Source organism: Heloderma suspectum, chromosome 7 (genome assembly GCF_057233095.1).
Source record: "Heloderma suspectum isolate Gila_16-S chromosome 7, 16-S_ref, whole genome shotgun sequence".
NCBI classification, from domain to species: Eukaryota; Metazoa; Chordata; class Lepidosauria; order Squamata; family Helodermatidae; genus Heloderma; species Heloderma suspectum.
Window position 1 is genome coordinate 1,295,634 of NC_139464.1, and position 12,939 is coordinate 1,308,572.

The 12,939-nt window shown below is 60.4% G+C and overlaps 1 protein-coding gene across 3 annotated transcripts in view; it reads left to right on the forward strand.

The window, feature by feature from the left end:
* SND1 (staphylococcal nuclease and tudor domain containing 1) overlaps positions 1-12,939 on the forward strand; it is a 355,633-nt gene that overhangs the window by 174,521 nt on the left and 168,173 nt on the right. For all 3 annotated transcript variants that reach the window (XM_084808775.1, XM_084808776.1, XM_084808777.1), the window contains one exon: positions 9,108-9,218. In XM_084808775.1, the coding sequence (XP_084664901.1) occupies positions 9,108-9,218 (111 nt within the window). The remainder of the gene's footprint in view (positions 1-9,107; positions 9,219-12,939) is intronic.

Sequence of the window (12,939 nt, forward strand, 5' to 3'; positions counted from 1 at the left end):
CTGACTCGGCCCGCCCAATCTGCATCCACGAACCCGATCAGCCCTGCGCGCGTGCTGCTGGGCGGTGCGAGCTTTGTGTCTGTGGTACCTTTGAAGCAGCGCACCACACGCGCCACTCCGTTCCAGTCGTGTTGGGCCACGGTCCTGCTCAGGATGCCCACAGCTGCGGCCATGTCTGGCCTGGTCACCGTCGCGATGAAGAGCAGCTCACCCGGGGCCCTCCGGTACTGCTGGTTATCCAGCAGTGGGACGCCATCATCCTGCCCCTTCAGGTGATCTGTGGTCGCGGGAGTCTTGGCCCCCTTCGCCTCCGCCTTTCCGAACTCCAGCAGCATCTCCTCGACCTGCTGTCTCTGACTGAGGAGGACGCTCCCGTCGTCCCCCTTCTCGACCTGTATACTCAGATAGTGCGCTATTGGACCCAGGTCCTTGGTTTAAAAGTTCTGCTTCAGCCTGAGCATAATTTCCGTGCCGTTGCTTTCCCGCTCATGGCACAGGACCAGATCGTCCACGTACACCAGTATGTACGCCCCCTGCCCCCCGTCTGCCGGGGATAGAGGCAGGGGTCTGCTTTCCCCTCAGTGAAGCCCAGGTTTACCAGGGCAACGTTAATTTTCTCGTTCCAGGCCCTGGCGGCCTGCTTAAGCCCGTCAATGCTTTTGTGCAGTTTGCGCACTTTCCTGGCCCCTCCTGGATCTGTGAACCCTGGCGGCTGCAACCTGCACGGGTCTCCCTCTGTTTCGCTGTACAGGAAGGCTGTTTCGGTGCCGAGATGCCTGACCTGCACCTCCCTGCTGGCTGCTACGCTCGGCATTGCTCTAACGGCGCTGTGCTTCACCACCGGGCGAACGGTTCCTGGTGGTCCTCCCCATACTTTTGGGAGAGCCCCTTCGCTGCTCACCTGGCTCTGCAGCGTTCTGCTTCACCGTCTGCGTTGCGCTTCACTTCCAAGGCCGGCTTGCAGCCGACTGCCCTGCGATTGGGGAAGTTCCGTCAGGGTCCAGGCCCCGTTTCGGCGCAAAGCGTCCATCTCCTCCGGGGCTGCCTTCTTCCCCCGTCTGCCTCACCCTTGGGCAAGGGGCAGTGTCCTCCCAGCTCACGGGCTCTGGGATCTGCTGTGCTCTGCCTGCAAAGCGATGGCCCCCGCACCCGGCTGGCGGCGCGCTTTGGTGGCCCTCTCCGGCCTCCTGGGGTCCTGCTGCTCCGCTGCGTCCAACTGGGGCTCCCCAGTGTCACCGGCCTCGCGGTCGGGGTTCTGTGCCGGCTGCCCTCCCGTCTTCCTCAGGGGCTGTGGGCTCCCCCCCTCCACTCTCAGGCGTGGTCAGAATCAGCTCCACAGTGCCGGGCCTGGCAGTCTCATGGCATTGCGCACTTTGGCCGCCGCCGATGCTGCAGTCCTGGGAATAAGAACTCCGTAGCCTCTCTGGGGGGACTGTATCCCTCCAGGACCCCTTCGATGGCTCTGTCAGCCAGCTTGGTCCTTCTCTGTTCTGGGGTGTGAGCCTAGGCCTTGCACCCGAACTCTCTCAGATGGCCCACCTTTGGCTTGGCTCCCTGCCACAGTTGGAAGGTGTTTTGGGCAGCCTGTTCTGCGTGTAGGCCGCCGCAGACACCGCCTCTCCCCGAATTTAAATCGTAGATTTGCATCTGACAGCCTGCTTCTTACCATGTCCAGGAGTGGTCTGTTGCGCCTCTCAGCCACGCTATTCTGCTCCGGCAAGTAGCTGACCGTCTTATGGTACGGGATGCCTTGGGCCCGGAGGTACGCGTCCATCTCGCTTCCGATGCACTCTCCTCCACTGTCGGTACAAATGGCGCCCAACATCATGAGGAATTTGTTCTTGGTTGCTGCAACAAACTCCTTCACTTGCTCAGTACTTGGTCCTTACGCTTGAGGATGTCCACTGTTGTGAACCTGGAATAATCATCAACAAAGGTGAGGAAGTACTTGCCCCCTCCAGGCGTTATCGCCGCCATCGGTCCACAGAGGTCGGAGTGGACGAGCTCCAGTGGTTCTTTAGCTCTGCTCTCGCTTGCCTTGGGCAGCGGGGCTCACGTGGACTTGGTCTTGATGCAGCACACACAGCTCATCCTTGACCTGCACGCTGGGATCTGTAAGTCTGCCGTGAGTTCCTTGGTCCCCAGCTCCTTCGCTGCCTCCATGCTTCCGTGCCCCGTGCGTCTGTGCCAGAGGTGCATGCAACTGTCGTGGGGTGTGTGGTCTGCCCCCTTGGCCTCTTCTCTGCTGCCAGCAATCTCATACATAGGGTTTCTTACCCTGGCATTGCCCCACAACCTTCCTTTTCTGGCGATCTGGCATTCATCCCCTCGAAAAGTAGGACAGATCTGTCTGCTGCGAGCTTTCTTACTGAGAGCAAGCTCCCCTCTAGATCTGGCACAAACAAGACATCTTTTAGCTTTGTTTTCCCGCCATGTGGCGGTGCAACACAGTCTGCGGTGCCTTCTCCTATTCCAGCTGCTTTATCTGTTTCCCCTGACCCAGGACGCATAACCCTGCTTTTGGTGATCCAGTTCCTGGAAGAACTCCCTCCGGCTAGTCACGTGGCTGCTGGCTCCCGAGTCCCGCACCCAACTAGGCCGTGCCTCCGAGGTCTGGCTACTCCGAGGCAAACAGCCCCGCCGGCATGGGCCCCTTGCGGCTCGCAGTCTACTCTGCCCTGCCCTCTGTTGCCCTTCGGCTCCCTCTTGTGGCCGCTTTCGGGCCAGTCTCTCTTGAAATGTGCCTTGGCCCCACGCCTGTAGCATTCCTTTGTCTTTGCCTTAAGGGCTTGTTCCGATTCCCCTGTGGCCTTTGTCTCTGGCCTAGCCTTTGTCCTCTTACATGGGGCGTCGGCCATGTTTTCCATCCTGCAGTTCCACTCGCTAGTCAGCCTGGCCTTTACTTAGGCCAAGCTCAGCTCTGTTTGGGGGCTGGCTCCTTTCTCGAGCCTCATTTTAAACAGCTTCCACTTCAAAAAGAGCTTTGCATTTAGGCCGGTGCACTATCCACAAATAGTGGATAGCAAAGGAGATCTTCAGCAAAGGAGATCGTTACCTTGTCGTGGTGCTGGAGCTTGAGCACCTCAGTGACGTCATGAGCTAAACCGTGAAGGGACACCCAAGATGGGAAGGTCATGGCAGAGGGGTCAGACTAAATACGATCCCTGCGGAAGGAAACGGCTACCCACCCCAATATTCTTGCCATGAAAACTAAATGGATCAGTACAACCAGAGATATGTTGGTATACCATCGGAAGATGGGACTCCCAGGTCGGAAGATGGTCAAAATGCTCTGGAGGTGACGGACTTGACCTTGGGGGAGCTGGGGATGACGACAGCCGACAGGAAGCTCTGGTGTGGGCTGGTCCATGAAGTCGTGAAGAGTCGGAAGCAACTGACTGAATAAACAGCAACAGTCCACAAAGCCTCCCACATTTGCTTGGCTGTTTTCTCATTTCTGATGTGGAGCAACTGGTCATTTTGGACTGAAAGAGCAATTGTTGCCCTTGCTTTTCTGTCCCTTTTAACCCAGTCCTGGGGGTTTTCTGCAGGGCCGGACCATTCCAGAACCTCCCACAAGTCCTCTTTCACTAGCACCATTTCCATCTTGAAGTTCCATATCTGGTTGTTGTTTTTCCATGGCTGCATGTACATTTCCTTCGGCCATCATTCCACCCTCCGTGTTTTTTTTCCCCTTGTCTATCGGATGGGCAGTACTCACAGGTTTCCGGGTGATTCCTTGCAAAAGCCTTTTTCTTCTTTATTGGCTGCTGGGGCACATAACCTGAGGTCTGAATCAGCCCCCCGTCAGTAGCCACGGATGTAGACAAAAGACACTCGAGTGGTGGGTTAGGGACAGACTCTACTTGAGATATAACAAGCTTACATCTCGAGGGAAGTTGACTGAGGTCGGCCTCGTGGTCAGCATCTCTTGCAGGAGGAAGCAGGAAGAAAAAGAGTAGGAGAGCAGGGGGAGGAGACAAGGAAAAGGGCATGGGATCTCCCAGAGACCCCTCTCGCCTGACTCAGGTGCATATCAGCCCTTCCAGTCCAGGCCGAGTGCCTCATGGCCCATGTCCCTCCAGCACTTTGTCCGTGCCTCCCACACGCACACCCAGCAGCCTCCAGCCCCCGGGTTTGCACGGCACTGTGAGCTGCGGCGCGTATCCAGAGTGGCCGCCGGCGCACGTTGTGGAGCCCCGTGGGTGAGTTGACCAGCAGGGCTCACTGTGATATGCAAACTGTCCCAGATAGGCCACTTTGGAGGGGAGGGGAGGGCTGGGAATTGGCAGGCCAGCAGGACGTGGGATCCTGCAGGCTGGGCCAGCGTGGAGGTGGGCAGCCTTGGCCTGGGACCAGCAGCAGAGCGAACATGTCTGTGGGGGGCCCTGCTGGGCAGCTGGCGAGGAGCAGCCGCCCCTCGCCCAGGCCAGTGCTGCCGAGCTCCCTGTCTTAGAATCATAGAATAGTAGGGTTGGAAGGGGCCTACAAGGCCATCGAGTCCAACCCCCTGCTCAATGCAGGAATCCAGGTCAGAGCATCCCTGACAGATGGCTGTCCAGCCCATCTTGAACGCCTCCAGGGTGGGAGAGCCCACCACCTCCCTAGGGAATGGGTTCCATTGTCATATTGCTCTAACAGTCAGGAAGTTTTTCCTGATGTTCAGCCAGAATCTGGCTTCCTGTAACTTGAGCCCATTATTCCGTGTCCTGCACTCTGGGATGACAAAGAAGAGATCCTGGCCTTCCTGTCTGTGACAACCTTTCAAGTACTTGAAGAGCGCTCTCATATCTCCCCTCAGTCTTCTCTTCTCAAGGCTAAACATGCCCAGTTCTTTCAGTCTCTCTTCACAGGGCTTTGTTTCCAGTCCCCTGATCATCTTTGTTGCCCTCCTCTGAACCCCCTCCAGTTTGTCTGCATCCTTCTTAAAGTGTGGCGCCCAGAACTGGATACAGTTTTCTGTTCTTGACTGAGAGCAGCACTCCCCCGGTCAGGGGGGCGTAGCAGCGGCCTGAGGCGCACGGGAGACCTGCTGCGGTGTGAGATGCCTCCCTCCCCCGGGCTCTGCTGCTTGCAGTCGGTGCGGTTGCTCCCCTGAGCTGCGGCCCTTAATCTGGCCCCAAACTGGACTGGACCAAGACACGTGGTGTCTGCTGTTGACCGCAGCATGGGGTGGCGGGGAGCCTTGGCCTGGAGCAGCTGTGCCCGCCCAAGGGAAGCCCCTGACGGCACGGCTAGAGGGTGAGGCGGAGGCTTCTGTCTGACTGGGGCAGCACCGCCCCGTCCGGGCTGCCGGCCTCCGCCCCCGGCTCGCACGGCTTTTGCCTGCTGCTGGCACTGCTGCCACTCTTCTGCCTCGCTCCCGCTGGCGGCTGTGGCATGCTGCTGCTTCCCTGGAGCGCAAGCGCTGCCTGCTGAATCTGCTGAAGCGGAAGTCCAGGCCAGAGCATGCTGCCGATGCTGCCCCATGCCTCTGCCAAGCCCCAGCGCTGAGCATCCACACTCTCGCCCAGCACAAAGCCTCAGTGCGCTGAGAAGCTGCAGACATCGCTTTGCAGATGTGCCGTGTTTCCAGCTGCAGCACACAACCTCCAAAGAGCCCAAAGAGAACCAGGACGCGGCCCCCTCTCTCCCCTCTCCGTTCTTCCCAGGGTTCCTTGTTGCATAGGGATCTGCAAACATGTTTGAGATGCAGGCCTCCGGGAGCTCTTTTTCACTGAAGAGCGGACCTGGGCCTCTTTGGCTGCCACCCAGCTGCACAACCGGCTTGGCTGCCACGCGGGCCAGCACCTGATCCTGCTGAGGCCCAGCTGGGAAGTGGCTGCTCGGGAGGGGGCTCCCCCCAGTGCTGCCTTGTGAGGCCTTGTTGTGGTGCTGGGAGGGGGGCTCCTGTGGCTGTGGGTGCGCCAGAGACCAGGAGGCTGTGGGGCTCCTCCCAAGAGGCGGAGGGCTGCCTCCCACCCCACCACTCCTCTGTTTTTGGCCAGGGGAGCCCAGGAGGTGGCGAAGCCCTGCTTGCTCCCCTGTGTGCCAGGCAGGAGCCCCTCTCTGCCCCAGGGCCTGCTCCTTTCCGGGGGAAGCGTGCCAGCCAGCAGCCAGCCCCCCCCTGCTCTCGCCCATGCAAGGCAGGGCTGCTTGCGCGCGCTGTGTTCTGCAGAGCTGGGAGGGGGTGGGTGGGTGGAGGGAGAGGAGTGCAGTGCAGTGCTGGCGTGCTCCCAGGAGGCACGGGGGGGGGGAGCTGGTTGTGGGCTACAATGGGCCACTGCAGCCTTTGCTAAGCTGTGGGGGTGGGGGGGTTGGGAAGTGGGGCGGCCCCGATGCGGGGCGGTGATTCCAGGTGGAGGGAGAGCATGGCCAGGTGCCTGGGGAGCCGGGGGGGGGGGGCTGCACGCGTGTGTAGCGAGGGGAGTCAGGGCGGAGAGCTGTACCCGTGAGCGTGCGGCACTTGAAGCTAAGCTGGCCAGGGTGAGCTGGAGCTGTCCTCGTGGGGCAGCCCTGATGCCCCTCTCCTCCCTCCAGGCCTGAGCTGCAGCCCTTTTAGCTTGGGGGCTCTTGGGGCAGTGCTTTCCTTTTGGAAGCATCTCTGCGGTCCGTGAGCAGGAGAAGGGCTGCCTGTCCGCCCACTCATGGCATGGCGCATGAAATCCCCCGAAGCTGGCAGCCTGACCCCCCCCCCCCCCCCCGCAGGCTGAGAATCCCCGCTGATCCTCCCGGTCTGCCCTGAGGCAGGTGGAGAGCTGCGCCAAAGGCCTTCCTGGCATCCTTGGGGCTGAGGGCTGGCTGGGTGCCTGCCTGCCAGGGGGATACCTGCGTCCCTGCGCTGCATGGGTAGGTGGGACATCCTGAGGGTTGGCGGGCACCCCTGCCGTGGGCAACAGCCGCAGGGCGGAGCCACGTGCTGGCCAAGCCCAGCTGCCGGGAGACCGGCAGGCCTGCTTGCTGGCTCCCGAAGAGCTCCTCCTGCCTCGGGGCAGCCCTTGGCTCTGGGGCCTCTGTGCGTTGAGGCTTCCTCCCCAGACCAGCGTGGCTCACGACCCCCCAGTCCGGCACAGGCTGCGGGAGGCGGCTGGCGGGGGCTATGTGGGTTGCAGGGGCTAGGAACCGCCTGCCCCCGTCCCCTGAAAGAGGCGGCGTGTGCCTGGTTGTCTGGCGTGCCATGCCTTTCTCCTGGCAGCTGATGCCTGCCTTTGCCAATCCCCTAATGCGCCCCCTCCCCGCCCGCCCGCCCGCCCGCCCAGCCTATCTTGGCTCCTGGCGACAGTGTCACTCCCCGCCAGGAGCCCCGCCCAGCCAGCCCGCCAGCCCCCCCTTGTGGGCCTGGAGCTGGCAGCCCTGTGCCTGTGTCCCCCCTGGGCCAGTGCAGTGGCGTGGCCACAGCCTCCCGCACAGGAGAGCTGGGGCCTCTGAAGCGGCCCTTGGCTTAGCCTCCGAGCTGTAGGACAGAGCCCTGGCTGTGGCTTCATAGGGCAGCTGGCTGGCGGGGGCAGCGGGGGGGATGCACATTCAGACCATCTAATTCCGTGCCGTGTTTTCAGGGGTGGGGACACCAGTGTTTGGGGCTGTTCTCGTGCCCATGGTGAAGGGGGGCTGGGGGGCGCTTCCAGGTTGCCATGGGTCAGCAGCGATGGATAAGGCAAGGTGCCCAGCCCCACCTCCAAGGGGAAAGGGCTGCAAAGCAGCAGGGGGGCCCCCAGCCCCTGTGCTTGTGCCCAGGGGCGGCAGGGCTCTGTGCCTAGCTGGACTCTGTGGTGGCTCATTCCACAGTCTCTGTGCTTTCTTTAGGAAAAAGGGCACAACCCCCCCCCCTCCTGTGGCCCAGTCTGGTCGACCTGCTTCCCCAGGAAGCAGCGGACCTTGCTGCCCCCCATCGAGCTATTTTAACGCCACACAGTTTCATCTGTCCTAGAGGGTCACGGACTGTGGCCCACGGAATGGTTGCAGAGCTGCCGAGAACAGCTGCCCTTTCCCTGCCCTTTACTTGGTTTGTACGAAGGAGACGAAGGCCGCTTTGACCAGGCCCAGATGATCAAGGCTACCAGAGCCCTGGTGCCGCCCATTAAGTTCCCTGAAAAATGTAGCAGGTGGGGGTCACTTCCCTAAAGCTGACCAACGTGGCACCCGACTCCACAAAGCGTTGCTTGCAAAAACAAGAGCAGCCATTGCGGTAGGAAGGCAAGGTGGCGGTTATTAAAAGTTCAGTTACAAATGTGCCTTGACGTGCAGAAAAAAGCAAAGTTTAGTAAGTGGTCCATTGGGACCCCCAGCAATTTTCAAGTAGTCCATGGTGTGTGTGTGTGTGCGTGCGCGTGCGTGCGTGCGTGTGTAAAGTCAGAGCTGTTGCTCCAGGACAGGAGAGGGGTGAGGTGAGCCCGCAAGGGGCCCTTTGCTCTTTCAGCCCTTGACTGAGGGAGATACTTGGAGGTCTTGGAAGCGGAAGGTGGCTGACGGCTGGTTATCATTGGGTGTTATTTATTTATTTATTTATTTAATTTCATTTCTATACCGCCCAATAGCCGAAGCTCTCTGGGCGGTTCACAAAAACTAAAACCAAACAACACACAATAAAACAATTTAAAATATATGGAACATTAAAACACAATTTATTGGCCACAAAGTAGCTATGGGGGCGAGGGGGTGGGGTTTGGTAAAACGCGCAAACATCCGGTTTCAAAGGAACAAGTAAATGTTCTGCTCAAAGCAGAGATTGGGCGGATTTGCAGCTGGCGCGTTTGGAAGACACCCAAAAGCCACCTAGTCCAACCTGCTGCTGTGCTGCACCAATTGGCACTGGTCTCCCTCCTCCGCAGCCCTGCATGGGATGAGGAGGCTCTTGGCAGGAGCCCCCCCCCCCCCCGCTGCCAAAACAAGCTGAGTCCCCACATCACAGGGAGTGAAGCAGGACAAGGCCAGGAACTAACTCTGTGGCCCTGGGATGGGTGCATCACCCTTTCAGGACAAGCTGGGTTCCTGCGGCTCTCTGAGTTCATGGAGGAGCTCCCAGAGCTGGCCCGAGGCAGAGGGTGCCCAGGCTGCCCAAGCAGGGGTCCCCCCAGGACCCTTCCCACCTCCGCCCTCTGTGGCTAACGGTCTCTTCTCTTGCCTTGCAGCAACATTGCAGAAGCCTTGGTCAGCAAGGGGCTGGCCACGGTCATCCGCTACCGTCAAGATGACGACCAGCGTTCCTCCCACTATGACGAGCTGCTGGCGGCCGAGGCCCGGTGAGTGTGGGCAAGGGCCAGCTGGAAGGCAGTGCTCAGATGGGGCTGCGATTGTGGGACTTCTGCAGCCTGCTCCGGGACCAATTCTGGCATGGGGAGGGGGGAGCAGGAGGCTGGGTCTATAAGCGGGGGAGAAGAGATAGGGAAGCCGGAGCGGGCACTGGAGCGTTGAGGGACGGGCAGCCACGAGCCATCTGGGCCATTCCAGGCATGGCCATGATGCAAGGGCCAGCCCATCATCTTCCTGGGGAGCCTGTTTGGCCCGAATCCAGGCCCAGACAGCTGCCCGCTTGCTTCAAGGGAGGGGCCCCTTTGCATGGCTGCACAGGGACAGCCTGCTCTGGGCCTCTGGCTGACAGCCCGGCTGCTGCAGGTCAGCAGGTATTCAATGGTGTGCCTGGCAGGTTTTACTTCTGGCACTCCCAGTAGGGACAACATTGACAGAATGTCTGGGGAGGAGAGCTGGGGGGTCCTCCTGCCACTGACCTTCCAGGTGGAGCAGCGATGCAGGTGGGGGGGATGCTGCAGTGTCAGGGTGACAGGGTGGGGATGGTCTGAGGAAACCTGGCCGTTTGTGTGGGTGGGAGCGGGGATTTCTCCATGATTTCCAAGCGTGGCGAGGTGTCCCCAGCCCTCTCTGAACCTCCCGATCTGCTCTCAGCTGAGTGAGACTCATACCTGTGCTGATGCAGCTCCGAAGGGTCTGGGGCAGACTGAGACCCGTGCCCGTGTCAGTGAAAGCACTGGTTTCTGAATATCAAGACGATGGTGGTCTGTCTCACCAGGTGTCCAGGTTTGGCTGGGGGGAGGGGATACGCCTGGGAGACCTTTTGCAGCCCCAAGACCGCGTTCTCCGGGGTGCCAGTGTAGGGCTTTTTCAGGCCTAATTGCTATGTGCAGGGGGAAAGGGAGGAGGGAGGCTGCGGTCCGGTTTGGGAGGAGGCTCTGTGGGCCTCTTCCGGCCCATGGGCAGGAGGCTCCCCACACCTGTGTTAGAAGCTGGGCTGGGCAGTGGGCATGGGCAGCCCAGACGAGAGGAAAGAGCGCTCCCCGTGGCCCTGTGTGCGGGAGCCTTCGGGTGGCTCTGGGGGCTCTGCAGGTCTGCTTCACGTGGCTGTGCTGCTGCTTCCAGGAACCTCCCTGGCTCTCCCGCTTCCCTTTTCCTTAAAGACCTCTCTCACCTGATGGCTCCTGCTGGGTTTCGGGCGGGGGGCCAGGAAAGCACTTGTCAGCAGGGCGGGGGTCATCTTTGGATCACGCAATAGGCAGGCAGGGGGCCCTCTTGCTGAGCCACGGAGGCACCGCTCCAGTCTCTAAAGCTCACGGTCTGGTCAGGAGCAAGGACCTCTTGATCTTGCTGTGACTCGCGGAAGGGCTGGAGCGGTGGATTTGGCGAGCTGTGGACACCCCGCCATGGCTGGAGCTGCCTGGGGCCCTTGCCAGCTGACTGGCTCTCTGGGTGCCTCTGGGGCTGGGCTTTGCTGAAGCCCCCTCAGGGCCAGTTGAAAGGGGCTTGGTGGGGCAGCCGCTGGATCTGGTCTTTTGTCCTTGGGCCTTGTTGCGTGTGCACGGGGCGGGGGGCTCCGCAAGCTGGGATGCCATTGGAGAGGCTCCTCCAGGTTTTGCAGGCAGCTGTACAGGCCATGTTAGCCAAGGGATGTGCAGAATGGTCGTGATTCATCCCGCCTGCCCGCCCGCACAATTCATTTGGCCCTCAAGTAGCCAGGTGCCCTCACTGACGGGGCTGTGCGGCCACCTTGCTAGCCTGCAGGAAGGAGTGATGGGACCCCCTGGACCTGAAAAGCACACAGGCGGCAGGCAGAGCATCTCAGCTGGCACTGGGCGTGGCGCACTTTGGGAGCCAGCTCCCAGGCTGGTGCTGCCAAGAGCGGCTTCCCCGAGAGCTCTTCTGTGGCTGGGCAGGGCAGGCGAGAGCCGCCTTCCTGCCAGCCCAGACTCTGGAGCGCCGGCCTGCCTGCCCAGACGCCTTTGCACAGGGGAGGCTTTGTGGCCAGCGAGGGGGGCTTGTGCGGCAGAAAGGAGGGGGCATGTCGTGAAGCAGGTGGGGGGCTCGGTGAGGGGCTCCCTGGCTTGCTCCCCCGCTTGCCAAACATGCCCCCCGGGCTTTACTCTGGCAGGGGCTGAAGTGCAGCGTGCAGAAGTGGCGCGTCCAGTAGGGCCCTCTGCTGTCCCTCCTGGCCCTGGGCCTCCGGGCAGGGACCCCTCCGTTTGCTAGAGCAAGTACTCAACACCCTCGCCCTGCGTTCAGGCCAGAGGACTGGCACGTTTCTGGGCCTCAGACAGCTGCAGACAAGGATTCGATAAGCACGTCTGTGGCAGTTTTAAGGTGGTTTCAGTGCGCTTTTGTGTTTTAATTGCTTTTATTGTTTTATGTTTTTTGTATCTATTTCTTTCTTATATAATTAATAAATTCATATCCTGCCTTTCTGCCAGAAGTGACACTCGAGGTCTTTATTTGAATTGTGCGCGGCCTTGCTGACATTTGTGAAAATGTGGAATATGAATATTGTAAACAAGCAAGCAACGGTCCAAGAGACCGGAGGAGTTCGGTGCTAGCTGTGCCATGGCCACGAGGCGTTCCTTGCTCCGGCGGCCGCTCCGCTTCTGCTCCCACCCCAAGGAGATGCTGTCCTGAGCTCTCTTGCTGTCCTGAGAGACTTGCGGCGCCCTTCTGTTTTCTGCACTGCTAGTCTCTGGCATGTGAACACCACCCTTGAATCAAAATGGCACAGAATGCAAATGATGTTTCTGGGAGATTTCTCAGTTTTCTGGCAGAATCTGCTCCGTGTGCTGTGCTTGGATCGTCCCAGTTGCACAAGCTGGACAGTGACTAAGGCCAGTCTGCTCAGAACTGCCTTCCCTTCTTCTCTCCTGCACTTCCCTTGCCCCATGGCGAGTGTTCAGCTGTGCGGCAGGGCAGATGCTGAGTGGGGAAGTCTTCTTTCCGGAGGCCTTCATTGCTCCCAGCCCTTCCAGAATGCGCCTCCTGGTCCAGTGTTCTGGAGGACTGGAAGGGTGGCTGGCCAGCTGGCCTGAATGCCTCTTCTGCCCTCCTGCCTGGAGCCAGCGCTGTTCTGGGCCGGCTTCCTGCAAACTGCTGGTTCTGGGTGCACCGCTTCTCTGTGGCATGATTCGGCCAGCCAGCCAGCAGCTCTCAGAAGGGAGCAGCCCTGCTCGCTGATGGCTGCAAAAAGGCTCAGCAGGAGCACTGGCCCTCTGTATGGATGGCTTTGTGTCCTTTGCCTCTGCTGAGCAGACGGCAGCCCCTGGGGTGGGGTGGGGTGGGGTGGGGTGGGAGCAGCCGTGAAGCCGGCCCAGCAGGGGCAGATCAGAAGTCCCGCTCTTCTTCTGGCAGAGTCCGAGGCAAAGGCTGTGGAAATCCAGGAGGGAGCGGGGAAGAGTGGCTTGTTCCTGGAGGAGGGGGAGCAGGTGCCTCGGGCCTGATGGGGCCCTTTGGATCGGCAGCCAGGCAGCTCCTCGCTTTCTGGGAGGGCTGGTAGGAACAGAGAAGGCAATTAAAAGTAAAGGTTAGCAGCTGGCCCTGGCCAGAAACAGCCTGGGAGGAACAGCCTGGGAAGCCCCTCTCCCCCGGCCCCAGTTCCTGGGAGGAGCCATGGAGACAGAGCCGTGTGGGCCCTGCAGGGGCAGGTTGAGGCGTGGCCATCGGAGGCGGCGTGCGGCGCATGGGGCAGGTTGCGCG